Source organism: Candoia aspera, chromosome 3 (genome assembly GCF_035149785.1).
Source record: "Candoia aspera isolate rCanAsp1 chromosome 3, rCanAsp1.hap2, whole genome shotgun sequence".
Lineage (NCBI taxonomy): Eukaryota > Metazoa > Chordata > Lepidosauria > Squamata > Boidae > Candoia > Candoia aspera.
In genome coordinates, this window is record NC_086155.1 from 24409534 (window position 1) to 24431774 (window position 22241).

At 38.0% G+C, this 22241-nt stretch overlaps 1 protein-coding gene across 1 annotated transcript in view; it reads right to left on the minus strand.

Annotated features, from left to right (window-relative positions):
* Positions 1–796: 796 nt before the first annotated feature.
* TOP1 (DNA topoisomerase I) overlaps positions 797–22241 on the minus strand; it is a 61712-nt gene continuing 40267 nt past the window's right edge. The window contains exons 10-21 of the mRNA XM_063297169.1: positions 20421–20542; positions 19789–19911; positions 16615–16802; positions 14784–14928; positions 14343–14486; positions 13524–13709; positions 12623–12691; positions 11185–11299; positions 10811–10938; positions 6444–6538; positions 4275–4424; positions 797–2228 (exon numbers count right to left, since the gene is read on the minus strand). Coding sequence (XP_063153239.1) covers positions 2126–2228; positions 4275–4424; positions 6444–6538; positions 10811–10938; positions 11185–11299; positions 12623–12691; positions 13524–13709; positions 14343–14486; positions 14784–14928; positions 16615–16802; positions 19789–19911; positions 20421–20542 — 1568 coding nt within the window. The 3' untranslated portion in view covers positions 797–2125. The remainder of the gene's footprint in view (positions 2229–4274; positions 4425–6443; positions 6539–10810; positions 10939–11184; positions 11300–12622; positions 12692–13523; positions 13710–14342; positions 14487–14783; positions 14929–16614; positions 16803–19788; positions 19912–20420; positions 20543–22241) is intronic.

Consider the following 22241-nt stretch of genomic DNA (forward strand, 5'->3'; position numbering starts at 1 on the left):
GTCCAGTGCAACTTCCACATTTAACTTAGAAGCTAGAGCCACAGACATTTTTTATCAAGTAAGTATGCACTTCGTTAACTCCTCCAAAGACAAGGGGTTGATTTCAAACTTCTCAAAAAGACACAGATGGGATCATTTGAAGAATACGTAAGTTTCTTTTTTAGGAACTGTCCTTGGTTTTTATCTGGTAAAGAACAGAAGTCTCCCCATGAAAACAACTGTAGCTGTGGATACAAACCTAAGTGAAAAACATGGGGAATCTTGTCATTTATGTAGAATCCAACATGCCAAACAAATTTTAATCTAGCTAATGTTAAAAGCCACATGGGAACTGGTCTATTTCTCAACTAAATGAGCAAACCTGTTGTTTTCAGTTTCTCGTCTTCTTACATGAAACTCATTCCATCCCATTTCAGTATTGATTTCTCAACAGTTCACAAATTGCTCTAACATTTGTATGCACTTCTAATAAAACAGTTTTATGCTGTTTTTAGAGTGTATTTTGAAGATACTATTAATTAACACACTTTTTAAAACCTGAAAACTGTATCATCAAATTCACAAAAATATAAATGGTGAAGAAAAACTATTTGGTTAAGAATGAATTGGGAGGATTTATACAAAAAGGTGAGCTTAACCAATTTCTCCACCACCCCTAGCCTTGACCCGTATTTCTTTGGGCAATCCATTCTGGAACATCCTTTCCCCACAAAGAATCCCTGACATCTCATTTTGCAGCTCTGGGTTGGCAGCCAACTACTGGCCATCTGGGTACAAGAACACACGGATGCTGGCATTGTGTTAAGTTGTAGGAATTTATTTTAAATAACCTACAGTTGATTAAAAGGGAATTCATGATAAAAATAGAAGATACTTGTCAAGGAAAGACTGCGGGAAACTTGTCTTTGCACCACACTAAGCTAACAATGCCTCTAAAACTAATGGATTATAGCAAAAAAGGCTTCACATTAAAATTCTGCTTTATTTTTTAAATTTTTGTACACAATTACAAAAGAAAAAAAATAAAAGCCCTAAATAAATCTTGATTCTTTTTTTTTCTTTTTTTTTTTGGACCAAAGCTCACTTCCCTCAAAATTTTATTGACCTGTGAAGGTTCTCTTTACACAATAAAATCTTTCAAGTAAAAGAGAGCAGAAAGGTTTTTTTTTAAAAAAAAAGGGGGGGAGGGGAGAAAAAAAAATCTGTCATAGGAAAAACAAACCAAAACAAAACCCACAAATGTGGATATTTCTCATATATATATATATCTATACATATATATATAATGTACTCAGAACAAAGTATGATGGGAATACATTTTGTCACAAATTTGTTTGTACTCATAATCTATTAACCCTCCCCGGCCCTTTCCCTCCTATCTTCTGCAAATCTACATGATCTTTAAGATCAAGAAGAAAAAAAAAGTTTAAATATTTTAAAATAATTAAAAGTACTAAAAATTCACATTAACAAAAAAAGTAACACTCAAGTCAGGAAGGATCTTCCCATCATGCTTTGCTTTGAAGAGATGTTGCATTTTTATTCTAGGTTTCATTACCATGATGGTGGCAAGTAAAAATGAAAACAACAGGGTGTTTCCAGGATGACCGCTGTGGCCAAAACCAGTGTGCTAAGGGCTTCAGTTGTGTTAAATTAATGAGGGGGGTGGGGAGAAATTAAGGAGTCCATTTTCTATTAAAATATAGAAGTTATTGCAAAACCCTAACTGTAAAAACATACCAATATCTCATTGGATTCTGTATACAGTAGCTAATGATTTCCAAGCTCTTCAGTGTAATGGCAAATTTGTCTGGTAGAACATTAACAAATTCCTCCATTCACTTGTCCTTACTCCAGAGATAAAACACAACCATACAGCTAGAATTTAGGTCTCTGAAACAGATTTAAATAAGTTGTCCATAGGACAACTGTCTTGGCTCCTCTACAATATTTCCAGGCATATCTTTTCTCAAAGATGTTGGGTATTTTATCAGACACTCACTTTCCCCTCTGACACCCCCCCACCCCCCAATATAAAGAACAAGTAAGGCTCACAGTTTATCAATCTCCCTAAAATCAGGCTATTCTCATTTTCTTCCATAAAATCCAGCCCATTAAAATCACATTAAAACTCGTAGTCTTCATCTGCCATGTCAATTGCCCAGGCAAATTTCTCTCGCTGAGTTTTGTTATATATTTTCTCTATAGGTATTCCAAATTTCTTGCACCTTAAAATGGGAGAAGGGGGGGGGGAGAGAGAGAAATGGAGATAAATCAGTAGCAGTTGATGATGACAAAAAATTACTACTGTCAACATTTCAAAAACTCAAGGATTCTACCATTCACCATCCAAGCCTATAACATATACATGGAGGAGGGGCCTGACCATGTCTACCATCAATTCTTAAAACCTTGCCTGAAGTCAGGTTATACTGGGAGACTGTAAGATAGGAGTTCATGGAGGCTAGGAGCAAAAGCTTCAGATTATAGTGTTTGAAACTCTAACATTTAAGACATACATGGGCAATGTATGACTTGTTGCTGAACCCTAACTCTCATTAGACTTAATTACCGTGGACCACTATAAAGCTCTATTTGATTAGACTTGCAGAAGTATCTATCCCCATCCCTAATCTAATGTAATTATGATTTGAAATTTTATATCCCTGTAATAAATCTTGAACAGGAGACACCCTCGTATATGTATGCAAACACAGAAACACTGCATTTACATTGCATATGAATGTTTTGATCTCAAAGTCACTATAGTGACTCGACCTTGAAATAACCTGAGTCAGCCAGTCTACAGCCCTGATGGAAAGTATTCTTCAGTTCTGAATCATGTGCATTTTGCAGACAGAGCACCAGCAGATATTGTTACAATTCAAGGTTAAAGCATCAATATACTGTTCCCCTAGATTTTATCATGCATAATTAGCCCAAACACAGTCATGGAACCAGGAGTCTGAGAAAAGAGGTTATTCAGTTCAGAAAGCAAGTGGCCAAATCCCTTTTCAAATCTATCCTAATGTTCAGTATAGCATTTTCCATTGCTTCTTTTCTTGCATTTCATAAGGATCATCACATCAAGACCTCAGTGTGACTGGAAGATCTGATACCTACATGGCCTGTGCTTTCCTGGATCTTCAGAACATGCAAGTCAGTATTTGCAACTCATTCTTGGTACTGCTCCATTCGTGGGCAGAACTTGTATTTCCAGGGTTGTGCTTTTCTCCTTATGTTATATTAGTGCCATATTGTTCAGACAGAGACTTCCTAGTTACTGCCCGAAGTAGTAACTATGCTCTAAGGGGCACTCTGCCTTTTTGCAGAGACTTTGGAGCAGAAGGTACTACATAACTGGTGACGGTAAGTTAATAACAACTGATAATGTTATTTATAGGTAACGTCTTATTTATGTTTTTGCTGTTTTAAGGATGTAAACTGCCTAGAATCTTCGAAGAAGTGACAAATATATGCATCAAACAATCTTCCAGTGGTATTTAGGCAACCATCATGTTAATAAACTACCAATAATTCTGGGAGCTTGGTTTTGTGCTGGGGTGCACAGAAGCTTCATTCCAGGTCTGTATGAATTGAACTCTGTGGAACTATAGGACGATTCACAGTATAGCTAAGCAGCAGGACTATTGTGAGCTTCACTTCTTTCTGTGACTAAATAAAAAAATCAAAACCCAATCATCCAGTTGTTACTTTCTTTCTATACCACAAAATGAAGCAATTGTTTATTTTCTCTTAGAATAAGTAAATACATCTGTTTGCTTCACTTCCTTTTTCTCCTGAAATAATTTTGAATTTGACTTGTCCCCAAAGTTAGGGACAGGACTAAAGGCATTATTTTGTGCAAGGAAGCAAGATATGCTATTTTGCTGGATATACCATTTTCGACTGTAGAGCAGCTCTCCCATGAATATTTTGGCACATTAAAAAACACATGCTTGCAACTAAAATCTTTCTCCCTCAACATGCTGCTTTTGTCACTACAAGAAAATGTTCACCCGATTTCTACTTCCCAAGAATCTTATTCTGCCCTCACTGGATGTAGGCTACATATAGATTGAATTGTATCTGCATCAGCCTTTTGAAACTACTGTATGAATCAAGAAAAGACCTAGCTTTACAGAACTGGCTTGCAAAGCCAAATATGATAAAAAGCAAACAAGGACCTGCAAACCCACCAAAACATAGGCCTAACTGACTTCAAAGGGATGATGGCTCCAAATCATTCTCTTCCTTTCCAAACAAGAACTTACCAAGCAACAGAAATTCTAGGATCCAGATAATTTAGTTTGGAGGTACTCAAGGCTATTTGCTTGTTTTCTTCTCGGTCTGTTGCTTGAACTTCCAACTTCATCAGCTGTTCCTCCACCCTTTGTACAGCCTTCTTTTTACTTTCCACAGTCCTGTGAAAGATGAGAAGAAATAAAATATGTAAGAACATTAAGTAGCTTTTCAAAATATATTTTTCCAAGGGGAATTAAGTATCCATGCAGGAAAAAAAAATCCCTTCAATGGACTGCTAAGCACATGTGAAGTTACTCTTCTGCAGAACTGAGAAGGGATTGTCGTCATTTCCCTGTACTAGAAGTATAAAATGCCTAACAATGCTTATTTCCCATGGCCTCCTAATCAGAGTTTATGGTAGGTCAGGACTATGTCCCTTATATAGATACGGTGAACAGATAAGGTGACTTATCCAAAGTGGCCCAGAAAGACTTCGGTTGGGAAGGAAATTGAATCAAAGGGCTTCTGGGCTTCATTCCAACAGATGTCCATGTCAAAGTTCCAGCTTTTGCAGGACGCTTAAACCGCAGAGACTAGGCAGACCATGGCTATTGTTTTAATTTGTTTTTTGTATAGTTTTTTTAATTGAAAGTGTGCATATCTAAGTTGGACCTACATACGATAGCTAAAGAAAGGAATAATGAATTACCTCACTATAGACAGAATGTTGCTCATAACCTGATCGGCCAGTTCTGATGTATACTTTTTATGCTGTTATTAGGCAGAACTGCTGGACAAGACAGAAATGAGGGAGCACTGCTCAGGGAGTGAGCAATGTGTGTGTTACTGACTTCTTGAAGCTCATGAGAAATACACCTAATGTAGCATCTTTCCAGACATACCTGGGCATCTTTCTATTCAGTATGAGAAGGCTGAAATGCTGCTCAAAACGCAGTGTGTGGGACAGTTGCCAGCAATAATGTTTTCATGTCTTTTGACTCTTGTACATCCAAGTATTCATTTAAACAGTCCTGTGTGGGTATTCACTGCCCTTGCAATCAGAACCAAATAAGGGAATATGAAAGCCTATTCCCTGGCTGGCCAACTCTGTCACATCCCATTGCTTAACAGTGTTGCCCTTTACGCATATGAAGAGAAAGCTGCCTTTATGTTAGTAGGCTCTTCACATGACTAGGGTTGCCAGATGAAACTCTGTAATGAGAAAAGGTGCAGCTTTCATCTGAAGTTATGTCTGTTAAAAGTTCCTTTACTACCCAAGGATTAAAGATGCAAGACTCCATATTCTTTTGCAGCTTGCCATACTAACATGATTTAGATTATAATGATACTTATGTATACTTATACATGATTTGTAAATCATGCAGGAAACCTACTTGTGTAGTTACCACTCCTACCTACCTACCTGTTCAATCAACCAACCACCCAATCTATATGATGCCTCAATCACAGGCAACTCTACCCTTGCCATTTCAGAATTTTCCTTTCCATGTGTGCAACAGCACTAAGGACACAGGAAGCAGACCCAATCCCTTCCTTATGTTAAGGCACAAAGTGATGAATATGCTTATATGGTAAAAGTATTTAAGCCTCACAGTTATAACAACAAAAAGGTAAATGTTCAAGTTCAGTTAACAGAGAGAGGAGAGTCCATGATTCTTCCAGAATGTTAACTTGTAAAAAAAAGTTTCAAGACAATCTAGGCACAAACCCAATTAACGTGTCTGCATAGAGGACACAAGAAATCATAAGAAATGGAAGGACTGAACACTGCTTCACATGTTAAAAGGAAACAATACCAGCATAAGTATGTGCAACAAGCCAACTAGGAGCTACAGTAGGAGGGATCTACAAGATAAAAGCATGAAAGCAAAACATGAGAATTAATCACAGACTTCTACTTTATGATACCTTGCCCAGGGAAACTTTTTACGGGCACAGAGCTGGGAACAGATGCAAAAGAGCAATGCAACCTATATGTGTCTATTCAGGAGGAAGACTCATTATCCTTGCTCAGATCAGTCGGCACAGAATTGCAGGCCAAGAGTAGATCTGAGACAGAACATTCAAAAGTTGAGTAAATATTCAATAAGAGACATTTTAAAAGATCTTTCATTTGGAGCCAGAGTGAAATAAGGAAATGCTTACATATGTGGCTATCTCAAAGCAGCCAGACTTACTTTTTAGACTTCTCATCCCTTCGGATCTTGGCATCAGCTTTGGCGCTTTTCATCTCTCTCTTGGCCTCGGCCAACTGTTCCTTCTTGGCATCAATCTAGATCATGCAAAACAGATTACAAACCAGAATATAGAGATGGGAAAGAATTGCAGTTGAAAAGCTGAAAGGTTTAGATAACTTTTTTTCCCAAAGAGTCTGCTTCCAGATTCCATGACAGAATATCTAGATTCTAGAAGGAAATAATATCCTACATAATCAAGAATCCCCTTTCTATCTCATTGATAGAAAAGTCTAATATTTATTGTTTCATTTATTTAATAAATAGATATATCACCAGCTGCCAAGGTTCCTCAGTGGACATTAAAGCAGTTAAAATAGCAATTAAAATAATCAGGTAAAACAATTAATAAAATTAATAATTAAAATGATTAAAACCTATACAAAAATATGTATTTTCAATGGCTGTTTAAAAAGCTAATGAGGATGTTAAACCCCTTAACTTCCATGCAGTGCATTCCAAAGTGCTGGAGCAGCAACTCAACCCCACTCCATAAGAACGGCTGTCTCAGGTCACTGTCAGACAAGCTCACAACAACTGCAGATGAACCTCTTTGTATGACCTCAGTAAACATGGACATGTTCTCTCAAATAGCCTGGATCTAAGCCATTTCTGGCATTAAAGGTACAGATCAATGATCTGTATCTTGTCCAGAAACAAACTGACAGTGCAACACTTCATATAAGTCCAAGCACAAGTATAACAGTCTCTGCATTCTTCCCAAGAGAAACCTGAGTTCTGTACCAACTTAACTTTCTGGACCAGACACAAGGGCAGCCCCACACAGAACACATTGTAGACAATTTGGAGTACCAGCACTTTCACCAGTTTTAAAGTCATCATCACCCAGGCAAGGACATAGTTGGTGTTATCAACCAAACCTGGTAAAAGGTACCACTGGCCATTGCCTCAACCTGGGAAAGATTTGCATCCAGAGGCACCCTGAACTGTGTACCTCCTTCTTCTAGGAGAGTGGGATCCCAGACACACAAAGCAAATTTACTACCTCCCTGGAATTATGGCCCCTCACAATCAGCATCTCTGTCTTGTCTTGAATCAGACAAGAGAAGAGAACAAAAGTTTACCAAACTCAACCTTGCCCCCCCCCAAAAAACCTGCTAGGTTTCTAAATACTAAATTTAAGGCACTTATACGTATTTTAGAATCAGAAAGACTTTGGAGGCCATCAAAATCTAATGTCATCATACATGATAGATAATTCTGATTGTAGCTACTCTGAAAGATGGCTCTTTAGTTTGTTTAATAATTATAGTTGAGGAGAACTGAGCCTCCAGAGATGGACTGTTACACCGTCAAACAGCTGTTACCATTTCTTCCCCCCTTCGTAATAACTACAGGTAGTCTTTGACATATGACCATTTGAAGCTACAACGGTGCTGAAAAAAGTGACTTACGACTGGTTCTTGCACTTAGAACTGTTGCAGTGCCCTGCAGTCAAATGACCAAAATCTAGGTGCTTGGCAACCAGCGTGTATTTATGATTGGTGTCCTGGGGTCACATGAAGGTTGCCATTTGTGACTTTCCCAGGGGGCTTCCAACAAACAAAGTCAATGGGGAAAGCTGGATTCGCTTAACAACTGCAGCAAAAAGGTCATAAAATTGGGCATGACTCACATAATGACCGCATCGCTTAGTGATGGAAGTTCCAGTCCCAATTGTGGTGATAAGTCAAGGACTACCTGTATTTTCTTAAAATGTCAACTTAATAGTTCTAGCTTTGCCCCCTGGAGCTACAGAGAAAAAGTCTGCTCCATATTTTACATAGTAACTTTTCATATATTTTAAGAGAGATTTATGAAATCTCTTATTAACTTCCTCTTACCCAGACCAAACATACTCAGTTCTTTTAGCTTTTTTTCATAAGGCTTTGTTGCTAGACCTCTCATCCACATCCTCCTTCAAACAATAGAATATGTCCACCTTAAAACCGTGCACAGAAGAAACACAACCTGATTAACACAGAATAAAGCAAACCTATTACAATGCATGGTTTTAGAAGGGTGAAGGATTTCCTTAACTCATTCTCCATCTACTGTCTGAGAACGGAGAACTGAAAGGCAGCACATTCTGGCCTTATACAATCCAAGGGCCACTGAGAAGCTGTACCCTAAGCCTTTCAGGACAAACCAGAGATGTCTACAGGATCAGAGGATTTTGTCAAAGCTCTGCCCCTTTCCTGCAAACATGGGACAGTGCACCAGTGCTTTTGTCAGATAGCTCCTATTGTGGACTCCTCTGGGAAGAACATTATGGCAAGTGGAAGAGTGACCAGAGCTCTTGAACAGAGAAGAAGCAGTTGCAGGGAACCTGACTTGCCCTCCCCGTCAAACTGACAGTTGCCATGCAGCTGCTAAATTAAAAACACAGCCTGCCCATCCACCCACATCTGCAGTTACCAGTTCTACAGATAATACCAATTGCATGTTCGCACAAACTAGATGCAAGTCTTTGCTGAGGTTTAGCTATGTTCACAGAACAGCAAAGCTAGGAATGCTGGTATTTACTTTCATCCTAAAGAACTCAGAAAAGCTCCTAAGCTTTTATAGTACAAGCTTGGCCTCAGATAATCCTTTAAATCAGTATTTCTTAATTCTTTTTGAGACCACAGAATATCAAATAATATATTTGAGTTAACATCTATTACTGTTTCTTTAAAAAAATAAAAAAGCCTTTTACTGTGCCCTCTACTTCCAGCTTAAGGCTGAAAGGCACATCATAATCAGTAATAATAGCAGCAGGACTCAACAGTTTGGGCACCAGATGGTCTTCACTGAGAACTGGCCAAGATAGCCTGGCCTTGGGGTGTAAAGATGCTCACCCACATCTACCCAGAAGTTTAGGCAGGATAACACTGCTGAGTAGCCGCACAAAACGCAAGCCATATATTATGTATGAAAATGTTCTAGACTGCTTGGGATGGGCCTGATGCACTAGGAAGTTTGTGGAGGCACAGGCCTCAGAACTAATGATGCTGCCTACTGAGGGAGGGATGGGGGAACTAGGAGCATTCATGCCGCTGGCATTGTCAGTGCACTTTAGTGCTTCCATTTGGCTGTGCTGTCATTTGACTTGACAAAGCTGTGGGTTCTATGAAGTAGGGCTGTGTAAATCTTCAAGGTAATATGACAGCGTCACCTTGAACCGAGCAGGGAATTCTGCACAGGCATAGAAAAGCTTCACATTGCAGCAAAATGGCTAGATGTATCACTCTAAGCTGCTTCACTTTTGAAGCAAGTCACTTTGATTTCTTTGTCTGAGGTACCACAGAGCTGATGCAGGCAATGCATCAAAAGAAACTCAGCAGTTAAATGGGACCAGGTGCACAAAAATGAATTTTTATAAATGCTTATGGCACATGTGTAAGTTGCTAAAAGAACACAGGTGTTACATAGAACTTGCATCATAAAATACTGTTTTAGATCAAGTTGCTCCTATCCTGAAAAAATTACTTGTACAATAGTCAGGAGCCTTTCAATCACAAGTGGGATTTTTCTTTCCCACTCCCTTCTTTTCTCTGAGAGTCCTCCACCTGAGAGTGCCGTGAGAGTCCTCCACCTCAAACTGTTCCTGGGGGTGGTGGTTTCTTTGTTAAGTAGTATATAATGACATTATATACAGAAGGGTGTGATCAGTAAATAAGTGAAAATTAGAGCCCTACCCTGAGCCAGAGTGCTTCTTATATCTAAAATTACTTAATGTCCTGAGGACCAAATGTATTTTATCTATATTATTGTTGCTGTCACAAATCAATTCACTGTACAATTAAGGTCTCTTCATTAAAGGTTATGGTCTTCAGTCTACCATGCTGGTCCAGTGCAGGTTGGCAGATGTTTTCTAATTTCCCAGTCTAGGGCAGAGAGAGCATGACTGGCCCAAAGTCACCTAGCTGGCTTCCTTGCTAAAGGATGACTAGAACCTAGGTCTCCCTGCTCCTGGTTCAGCACCTTAACCACTACACCACAATGTCCCTCATGTACTGTATATCTAATTTATTCTGCTTTTACTAGGTATCTTTTATGACTGTTTTTCAGAATTAAAATGTAATTAGAATTTGATTTTCAGAATTAAAATTTACAGAAACAGAGAAATACAGATTTTAGAATGGCTTGGTATGATGAGCTTGCACTGAAAGACGACATTTCTGTAACAAAACTAAACAGAATACAGATGTCTATAAAAAAAAACCCAAACACTTGTCAAGTATTTTGAGAAGAATGTATGGTAAGAAAGAGAGTTAACAAAAGTCAATTAACTTTATCTTTTAACTGAAAATGTAGCAGTCAATTACCTTGGTCTGTAAATTCATCATGGATTTTTCAAAGGTCTTTGGAGGTGCCCTCTGGTGGTTGCAGAGAATAGCAACAGCTCTGTTGGCACGATTGTAAGACAGGATCTTTGCTGCGATGTTATCATCCGCTGGAAGAGTTCAAAAGAAACACATTTCGTTTCATACAGCAAGATGAAAGTTTATGAAAAGCCGATTTCTAACAACTGAAAAAAAAGTCAGGGAGCTTTGAGCATATCTATCAGTTACCTCCATAATCATGAAGGCTAGAAGTTAGTTTATGCAGTTTCAGATCTGCTCTAAACAAGGGAGTGAAGTCTATATTGCAATTAACATTCGTAGAAAAGATGAGACAGGCTACCCCAAAAGGTACTTACGGGTTGTGAGTTCCTTCAGCTGCTGTTGTAGCGTAATAGAGGCATTATATGTTCGGAATACCTTGGCTGTCAGTCCTTCCATAAGATCTTGAAGATGCTTATTTAAGATGCTAGTCTGGAGGAATGAGGGGAAAGGAGTAAATAAATAAATATATAAACACACACACACACACCAATTTAACAAATGGGGAAGTATATAAACAAATTTAACTGGAAAGTTGAGGGCAGAGTGGCAAAGCATGGAAACAGTAACTGCACCCCAAACAACAGGAGCTATAAAGTTGAGGCATTCTGTACAATGGCCTGCATTCTCCTTCATAAGACCCAGATATTTTCATTAATTTATTCTTATTCAACTTGGCCTTAAAACCATTTCAAATATTGGGAGTAGCAGACCTAAAAGTAGATGGTGTCTCCTCTACTTTCACTTCCTTTCTACTCAGCTAGATAATTGCTGATGGCTGTATGATATTAACATGCAGCTATTCCACCTAAGAGGAGGGTGGAAATGAATGAAATACATGATAGTAATTGCAATATTCCCTTAAACTTTAAAGAAGAGGTAAATAACCAAACTTCTCTATACTTCTTCATCCTCTATCTTATTAAAATGTATTATATAAAAAGTTAAAAGGATATAAATACTATATTTTTTCATTTTTGGAAAGATTTTTAAAGGATTTAATGAAAAAAAGAGTAATTTTTCATCATTAAAAAGTTCCAAATTAAGATAAAAGCAATGCAAGGATTGAAAAAACAGCATCACACATTCTCACTGCACCTCTAAAGGCTGCATAACAAAATTTTTAAAATTAATTCTTTGCAAAACCAAAAAACAAACAAGAGGTATGACAACGACAACCTCTAGAAAGCTAAAAACAGTAACAACTGTGGAAAATACAAGTCTCTGTCCCCCTCTCCCCAATATGCCTGTGTACATATATGTATGTAAGTACACACACACACACACACACACACACACACGGAGAGAGGGAGAAAGAAACAGCATAGTTTAATTATCAAACAATATACCCATCTAAAATAACATTTGTGCTGAAGGAGGCAATCTTATTAACATAAAGAACTGTGTCCATATTTGGCTAAACCTATTCTTTATAACAGGGCTTTTCACACATTTTGTTAAATTGTCTGCGAGTGCATACAAATTACCTGCACTTTAGGATACCATAGATCCAATGACAGATGTACTTTCATTTGCCAACGTTTTGTAAAAACAAAACTTTGTTGCTAACAATATGCATGACAGATTCTGCTGGGGCACCTCTGTATCTTCTATTAAATGTAAAATTACATTTACTCCAAGCCATACCAGAACAACCAATAGGCATTGGTTTCACAGAAGGAAGTTTAAGAAACACCCCTTCAAGCTTACAGTGGTACATAAGGCTCTTAAGTGCAAGGAAAATAAGATACTCACATTAAGCCTGTCAAACAGATCGTCTTCTGGCTGCTTATTCTCCATGAATAACTGAAGATTCTTAAAAACCTGCAAAGTAATTGCAAGGGACAGAAACAAGCATGAAACAAGGAAACTGGAGGTTCTGCTGGCATGACATATTACTTTCCTCACTATATCACCAGATGTCATATTAATATGTTTGCTGGACACACACTGTATGCTAAGCCATGATGTGGACTATTGGTTTTGGCTGTGAGTGTAGTGTAAACTCAGCTACTGTGGTTTGTAAGCCAAGATTTATCGCCTATGTAATGTGTACAGCCAACCATGATTTAGTCAATAAACCATGGCTGTGCAAACCATAACGTAGCATGGTATGTGACATCAGATTTTGCTTACGGGTCCCTGTATTCTACAGTGTGCTAGTTCTGTTTGTTGATATGTAACAAAAGTCAGACGGCTATTATTCACTGTTAATAAAGCTAAATTTCCCAGATTCACAGCAGAATTCTAGAGGTGAATATTGGAGCCCATTTTCTATGAGAACAGGTGAAATTATTTGCTGTTTTTAGTTGGTAATAAAATAAAGAGGTAAACATAAGGAATATAAGAGATTCTGAAAATAAAAATGCTAAAGGTAGGAATACTGAAGGATTGATGACTGCAAACAATTATCCATGTTCAGTAGAAACATGCCTTTTATTATCAGCAGCTGGAGACCAAGCACAGCAAAGGGGTGATGCCTTTGTGATTCCTTGAGGGTTTCCCAGAAGCACAAAGCGATTGCACTGTGCATGCTGAACTTGGTGAAACATTGGCCCAATCAAGTGGAACAATTATACGAACAGCAATCAAAAGGCAAAGGAGATTTACAGGTAAAGCTACCCAATCTGTGGATTTCTTTAGAAAGATCCCTTACCCTTTTCTCAACAGGTACTTTGTTATAATATCGTATGGAGTCTTTTCCAAGGAAATCGAATTCTACTACATATTCCTGACCATCTAATTCTGGATGCAAATTGATATGTTCCACACGGAGGGAGCAACAGCCCACTGTGTCAGCGGTCTCCCCTTCTTCTTTCTCATTGCCAGCTCTCAGAGCAAGCTACAAATACGAAACAGTGAGACAGAAAAATAGAGAGGTCAGTTTAAACGGATGGAAACATTTTAATCATGCAATTCATTGGCGGGAGGCTACTTCAAGTTCACTAAGCGAAGAAGCTATTTATTTAAAATTCCAGAGCTGAGATTGGAGATATCTGAAAATTCACAGATTATAGTAACTAGAAGTCATGCATATTTATGCAACTTGGAGCCATCAGTACATGCACTTTAGGTAAACTGACATGGAATACAAAGCATAAATAAGATTAGCATAGCCTAGGATTACTGGCACAAATGTTTCTGCTCTGTTTGTCATTCTTTAATACCAGAGCTGTTACTGCAGAATATTCTATACACCTCTGATTCTGCAGAAGGAAACCTTCACCAAATTATTTGTGAAGATACATTCTAGGAAAGTAGGCAGAGCTTTATCTGAACAGTCCATTTGTCAGATGAAGTTCCCTATCCCTGCTATACAAGATAACAGTTCTTGTCCATTTAAATTCCCTCCTGTCTTCTCCGAGGATTTCAACAGCACCTGTTATACCTTGTTCACGCCAAAGTTGTACAAGGCTTGCAGTCAGGAGTACTGTTTATTTAGAACAAAAGCAATCTGTAAAAGTCAGAGTCTCACTTTATCAATGAAGTACAATGCCACAGCCCTTTGCCGCACTTTCATCTCTTTGGATTTCCAGTCTTCTCGATATTGATTTCGAATCCTATCTACACATTTCTTCAATCTCCGAGCAGTTTCATATTTCTGCCAGTCCTTCTCACCCTGCCAAGAAAATCACGGTGAACAACGTGATGGGTTGCTCAAGTATATCAGGGCCCTTATTTGGAAAGGGGATACCATTTTTCATTTATTTTGACCAGATATGACTTGATTCTTGATTGATACTTCTGATTTCAGAAGAGAAAAGCACTTTTAAAAATAAGTTTAAGATAACAAAAGTTTTTCTTAATGATTGAAAAAAGCATTAAAAATAAAGTCTACTTTGGATCTTCAGATATGCAATACATCTTTCCCAAAAGCATTAGTCATGACAGAAATAGTCTAGACACAAAACATTACCTTGATTCTAGAGCTGGGGTTCAACATGATGTACTTAATGGATCCCTGAATATTCTCAGTCCATGATACCAGCCAGGTTACTTTGTTATCATGCCGAACTTCTTTCCATTTATGTCCAGGCGGAGGTGGAGGGACTTTAGAATCCCTAGGCAGGGGAAATGCAAACACGTTTCAAAACTGGAAAGTTCATGAGGAAGCAATAAAGTATCAGTAAGCAAACTAATTATTCAGCCAGATTCAGGCAATGAAGACTGGCATTGTAACTACTACAGTATGATACACTGAGATTTATGACGCATTTTTACGAGTATTTCACTCAATTTGTATGACTGCCACTCACGACTCTGGTAAACCAGTATTCTTCAGCTTTAACACCTGATAAGCAGGCAAGCTTGAGCATGTGAATCTCAATTTTATGAATTCCTGAATAGATTCTTATAAATGAACATTTATTCTGAGCAAAACTGACAGGCTGGGTTTATATATAGCACAAAGCCATTAATGTGGTCAGTCTGTTTTTGCTTTACTGTGACATGTGGATTTATCCATTATGGCTTAATACTCTAAGTAAACCAGGCCATTACAGCTTATTCAACAAACAATATGAACCCTGCCAATAATAGCCACAATTTTAAGCTAATTAGCACAGCTTTATGGTCAAACTCTTCAAAATTAGTCTAACTGGCTTCTCTGATTGTGGAGGAATGAGCTTCATTTCTTCCAAGGCAGCACAGAAGCCAATCAAAAAGGCAAAGGAGAGATAAACCACTCTGCCCTTCTCTGCCTGCCTGCCATTACTTTCCTGGGCAAGAAAAGATTGAATTTTAAGTAAAAAAAAAACCCTCGGGGTAAATCGGGCACTACAATATGATGTTTTGAAGACAGCAAGTCAAATGATGTTGAAAAATCAGGTTTACAACCGCTTCGTCCTCTGATATATCTCATCTCGCTCTACGTCCAACATCACCCATTCCTATCCTCTCATCCTTTAAATTTGTTAAATTCTAGGTAACATTCTGCTCCTCAGACATAAAGCTACCAATATTAAGATCTTCTGCAATGGGGCTTGACTGCTCTTCTGCCTTAGACTATTTTACGTCTTGAACCAAAGAGTTTTCAATAGATCAAACACTGTCAGTATCTTAAGTATGAACAATTCCACATTTTATACTAAGCCAGGGACTTCATTTGGGCTTGTGCTGCAGTCTACAAGGGCTATGAAAAAATGTCTATCCCAGGAAGATATGACTGGTTCCCACTTTCCCAGTATTTAGGAAGAAGGCAAAACTACATCTCCTTTGACCTCTTTTAACTATTATACTAATTTTGTCTTATTTTAGTATTTTAATTGTATGGATTTTATTGTTGTGTTTTATATTTTCTATATATTTTTATAAGCTGCCAGGAGTGCATATAGAAGCAGAAAGGCAGAGTTTGCATATTAGAACAATGATACTAACAATAATAGCCTACAGTATTGCCTAGGTGTCCAAATATAAGCTGATCTGAGTTTTCTGCAGGAAAAATATGATATAAATATAACCACTTCCAGTTGCTATTTGTAGCTTACAATCTGAATATATGAGTCACTTTAGCACTATACACTATATAAAAGAAAAACTATCTTTACATACTAATGACATGATAACGTTTTGTGTATTTTGAATAACTGGTATAATACACTGGTTTTCCTGTTCTGTACCACACTAGGAGAGGTTCTGGACAGAGCTAACTTGAGAGGGGTGTTATTTGAGTGAAAAGTGTGTGTTTAGCTGCTGTCCTCTCTAATCAGAACTCTTTTCTAAAAGTATAAAAGGTCTCCCATCCTCACTTGCTACAGTTGATGATGATGTCTTCAGGCATTATCCGTCGCTTTAGCATGCCCATTTTGGGATGGTTACCACGACCTCTGAAGAGACCTGGAGGCTCAATCTTAAAGTTGGCAATTCTTTCCTTATGATTATCCATGATACAATAACCATATTCTTTTAATAACCGCTCATTCTCCTCTTTAATTTTCTAGAGGGACACATACATACAAAGAAAAAAAAATATAATATATCCAAAGCCACTGTATCAATTATACAGAGCCAGCAATCGAATAAATTCATTAGCTGTTGTGTTCCACAGGGTTCCTAGGCACAGGATTCTTACTGCAAGTGCACTACAAAAAAACAGCTACATTTGGTCTACACATCATAGAAAGGGCTTGAAAGTTATTTATCAAAATACCTGAGGGCTTCATAACCGTAATATGTACACCTACCTCAAGAGATTGCATACATATCTACTAATATGTCTGTCCCACTGAGTTCAGTTAGGTTTATTCTAGGTAAGTAGATACTAGTATGTACCCTCATATACTAACCTGAGACTAAACTTGAATGAACACAAATTCAGAATAATTTAAGATAAACTCTCTTCACTCCCCCCAGCTGACTTCAGGTTTCCTTGCTCAAACAAGAATTGCTGTGCGTGTGCTATAGAACAGAGGTGGTCTTGAACAATGTTCAAGTTACTACGAAAGACCCTTATCCCATATCTTTACCCTGACTGATCCTCCTTAGCACCCCAGCTTTTATTCCTAACAAGAGAATCTATGGTTCAATCATCAGTCTACAAGAAGGCTTTATCCTCTTATATATAGTATAAAACCAGCTATTTCAGATCATTTATTTAAAAAGAATGAAAGAAATCTGAGGACTAAAACATAAAAGAGGGGCAAATTCCATGGTGCTACTACACAGAGATCTACATGTGTATGGCTTCTCAATTCTCTGCAATATATCTACTTACCTAACTTTTTTATGTCTGCCTGGAAAAGGATAATCACTATATCTGGTATGAAGTCTTGACACTTATCTGATCATAACATTTGAACCAGTAGATTCCTTATATATTCTTTATGATTTGGACATCCTGCCCTTCTCTAAGATCCCAAGGTAATATACCAAATATATCATTTCATTTTATTGCCAGACCATCTCTGGAAGGTAGACTGGGCTGAGAGACAGTGAGTAAGAACAGAAAAAAAGCCCATGCCCATCTTAGTCCAGATTTTATTTTTTACAGTGGCCAGCCAAATGCCTCTAGGGTGCTTATAAGCAAGAAATGGAAATATGATCTCCTCCTCCTATGGTTTCCTTGCAACTGGTATTTGGAAGCATGCTGTCTTAATTCAAAAGAAAAACTGAATCTTCAGGATCAATAGCACTTGACAAACTTTGCCTCCATAAATCTATTCAAGTCTTCTTTTAAAGCCATCCAAGTTAGGGGCCATCACATTCTGTATTACATAGGTTAATTATGTGGTACTGAATATAAAAAATGCTTCCTGTTCTCTGTTTAACATCTTCTGATCAACTTAATGGGATGACCTCTGGTCTCACTATTCTGGAAGATGCAAAAAGAAACCTTCTTGTCCACTTTATCCAAACTATGTATGATTTTCTACAACTCCAACCTACAGACTCCCAAATATTCTAGCCTTTTCTTGTACAGAAGATTTTTGAGGCTCCAGTCATTTTGGTTAGTGCTTTTTCCAACTCTACTGTATCTTTCTCAAGCCTGTACACAGCACTTCAGATATCCCATAGATTTGTGCTAGGGCCTTACAATGCTGTCATTTTTATTTTCAACCACCTCCTAATGAATCTTAGTATGGAATTTGCCTTTTTTATAGCCTCAGCATACTGCATCACTATGTTCATTGTTCTATCCAGTGTGATCCCAATTTTTTTCCTGGTTAGTTACAGACTATTGAGATCCCATCACTTGCCTTCTGGAGCTCTTCAGTCACTTTTGGTTTTTACTATCTTGAATAGTGGCAGACTTGGCCAATTCACTGTTTATCCCTAAATCTACATCCTTTATGAAGGAGCTAAAAGCATTGGTCCCAAAAGAAAAACTTCAGTGGCTCTACTTCTTGCCTCCTTCCACTGAGAAAACTGCCCATTTATTCCTAGTATTTACTTTTTATTTTTTAACCAGACTGCAATCAATAAAATAACAGGTCCTCTTACCCTATGGACACGAAATTTACTCAAGAGCTTTTAATGAAGAACTTCGTATTCTTGCATTTTCAAAAAGCCTTTGACAATGTCAAAAGGATCATCTTCATCTATTTGCCTGTTGATACTCTAAAAAAACTCTAGAGGTTTCATGAGGAAGTATTTACCTTTGCAGAATCCAGCTTTATTTTCCTTTAGAAAGGCTTGTTTTTCTGTGTACCTAATTATTTTTTCTTTGATTACTTTTTCTACTGATTTGCTTAGAAAAGATGCCCAGCTCACAGGCCTATTGTTTCCTATATCTCCTTTGGAGCCCTTTTAAAATATTGATGTGAATATTGGGCACTGAGCCCAATTTGAGGGACAAGATAAATATTTTTCCTAGGTCAGCAATTTTATATTTAAATTCTTTAAATGTGGATGCCATCAGGACCTCATGACCATGTGACTGTATATCTTTAGGAGAAAGAGATGAGGTCTAAACCTATGTGGCAAGTTTATATTAATCCTGGTAGCAGGATGTGATGCATTGATACAAGACAAAGATGCAGCTTGTCTCTCCTAACATCACTGATATTGCAACTTAGAGCCTGAGAAGCAACACATGTGAAGTAACACATGTGTAGACCTTGCCTCTTCTACACTATTATTATTAAAAATAAAACATGGAAGCATTCATTTTTTGCTAAAATATACATAAAAACAGAGAGCCTGCTTTCTATTATTGTAAATTACTGGAAATCTAATACTGTCAACTATTATTAAAGCTGGTGCGATTACCTGTGGCACCACGATAAAAAGCTAAATCCCAAGTATAAAAAACCCCCCACCACTGAAGCCCATGCTTCATCCCCATATTACTCTATGTAATGGAAATAAAGACACTTGTAAAATCTGGTGAACAGAGAACATGTAGTATAGCTGGAGAGCATTCCAATTATAAGTTCTATTTTTCAAGGGTAAAATTTTTAGAACTTAATTGTAAGTAAAGATACCTGTTTTTCTTCCTTGGTCATTTGCTTTCTGGCTTCTGATTGGGCCTTGAAATACTGACTCATATGACCAAAGTCACATTTGCTGAGGCTGGTGATGATTCCCTTTTCTTCTGGAGTCATTTCCTGCAAAAAGAAAACCAGATTATTAAAGTATTATTAGTTAAATGAGATAAATAAAATAAATGAATGCAGTTGTTTGTTAGATTTATATTCTGCCTTTCTTCCATGAGCTAAGCTCTGAGTTGAATGTCAAAGCAGAAGTAGGCACAAAATAGTAAAAAACCAGGGCCTTCTTGGACATTTCTAGGTATCTTGTTAATTTTAATAGCAAAGAGCTTTTAAGAAAGCTGACAAGAAACAGTTTTGCTCTTGGTAACAAGCACCTAGCTTCCTTCTAAGATGGAAAAAATTGAACTGCATTACTAAAAGGCATCAGAGACCAGTATTTTACCTTTTATAAACATTCATATTAATGAAGCATGGCTCCCATGCTTTAAGTTTCTTGCTATTAGAGAGAAGCTTTCCATCTATCAAAAAACAGAGAGATAAAACTCTGGGAAACTGCTATTTTCACTCTAAAAAGAATGAAGTAGCCCACCACATACTATCCTTCCATAAAAGGCTGTTCATACCTTTCTCCAGTCTTTAAAGAAGTTTTTCCTGAAAATATCCTTTGTAGTGTACTCATGATCAAGCATTTTTGCAAAGAAAGTTGCAACCTCTTCTGCTTTGGGACTGAGTTTCATGACTTTACCTGAACGAAGAAAACTATGCATGAAATAACAAGGCAATATTCTAAAGATATTCAGCCTTTCAGCCACTCATTCCTCTTACCTCAGATAGAAAAGAACAAGGAACACACCTACCAGCAGATATACAGTGCAAGCCAGAATAATAACTCTGCAAACAAGTTATTTTGTTTCAAAAAAAAATAATAAAAGTCGTTAGCTTTGCTCCCAATTCTACTATGGACAGTGTGACCTCAGAGTGGGACACTAGCTAGGCAAGTCCAGCTGAGAAGCAGAGGAAACATCTTGTGAGGTGATCTGGGATTTATTTGAAGTGGATAGAATTCTCTGTGAGATTAGCTGCATCACCTGTGGGTTGAATTTCTGCCAACAAGGTGGTGTTGGAGGGTAGTTTAGAGTGGAGGTTAATGCATTCTTGGAATGGGGGTTGATTCCATTGGCCATGAAAGAGAAGCCATTTCTTGACCAAACTGTTCTGGATAATTATCAACCAATCTTAAACCTTCCTTTTTTTTTTTTTTTTTTAAGGGAAGACCGTCGAGAAGATAGTAGAAATACACAAGCAAAAAACTATTGATAAAGTGCATTATCTGGACCCTTTCCAATTAGGATTCAGGCTAAATCACATAGATTGCTCTTGTGGATATCACAACAACAGACCTGTAGATCTGTGGCTGGATCAGGATAAAGGGAGGCAATCCCCCTGGTTGCTATCAGCTACCCTTCTGGAATATCTGCAAGGGCTGGGAGTGAAGGCATTGCTTTGCAGTAGTTCTCCTCCTTCCTGAGAGGCTGGTTCCAGTTACAGTGGGGTGGGGTGGGAGAGGGTGATCCCTCAGGTACTCCACTATGTGGTACTACCAGTCTTGGCCCTTTCTTCCCTACTGTTTAAGATCTACATGACATTACTGGGACAGATATAATTAATATGCTGATTTTACACAGTTATAGATTGCTATTCTGGGTTGAACAGGAGATGTGGTTAAAGTTCTGTCTCAGTGCCTGGAGGCTCTGTCTGATGGGGATAAAGAGGCTTTGGATTAATCCTAGTGATAATAAGTGGATATCATTAGAATATCAGAGAAATTCCATATTTACTTCTAGAGGAGTTCTCTTGGGTGGAGCTGGTTCTCAATCATGAAGTCCCCTTGTTGTCACAGCTTCTACTAAAATAGGTGAAAGCCTGGCCAAAAGGGCCCTTGTAAAATTACTTATCACCTGCCCATTGGGTTTGTTCCTCAAATGGGAAATTTGCTGACAATTACACTCTGTGACGTCAAGTCTTGACTTCTGTACTTGCTATACATGGAGCTCCCTTGAAGATCATTTGGATGCTTCAGCTATTTCTGCATATGGCAGCAGCACACAGGTGGTATGGACTTGCCTGAGCTCTATAATTGGATGCTGCCAGTTAATTTCTGGGTGCAAGTTAAAGTGCTAGTTACTAAAGCTGCTTAGGGCCTGGATATCTCCAAGACTGTGTGTTCTTGGAGAAATCTGCCAATTCAGTGAGATCCAGAAGAGAAGGCATATTAAGAATCCTGCCAGCAATAATGTCGTCGTCATCATCATCATCATGGATATGCCTCCTTTAGCAATGGGCCCTCTCCTCTGGAATTGCTTCCTCCTTTCTCTACAAAGTTTCCAAAGAGCCTTGCAAACTTGCGGGGTTTTTTGGAGAGCCTTTGGGGAAGAGATAGGTAG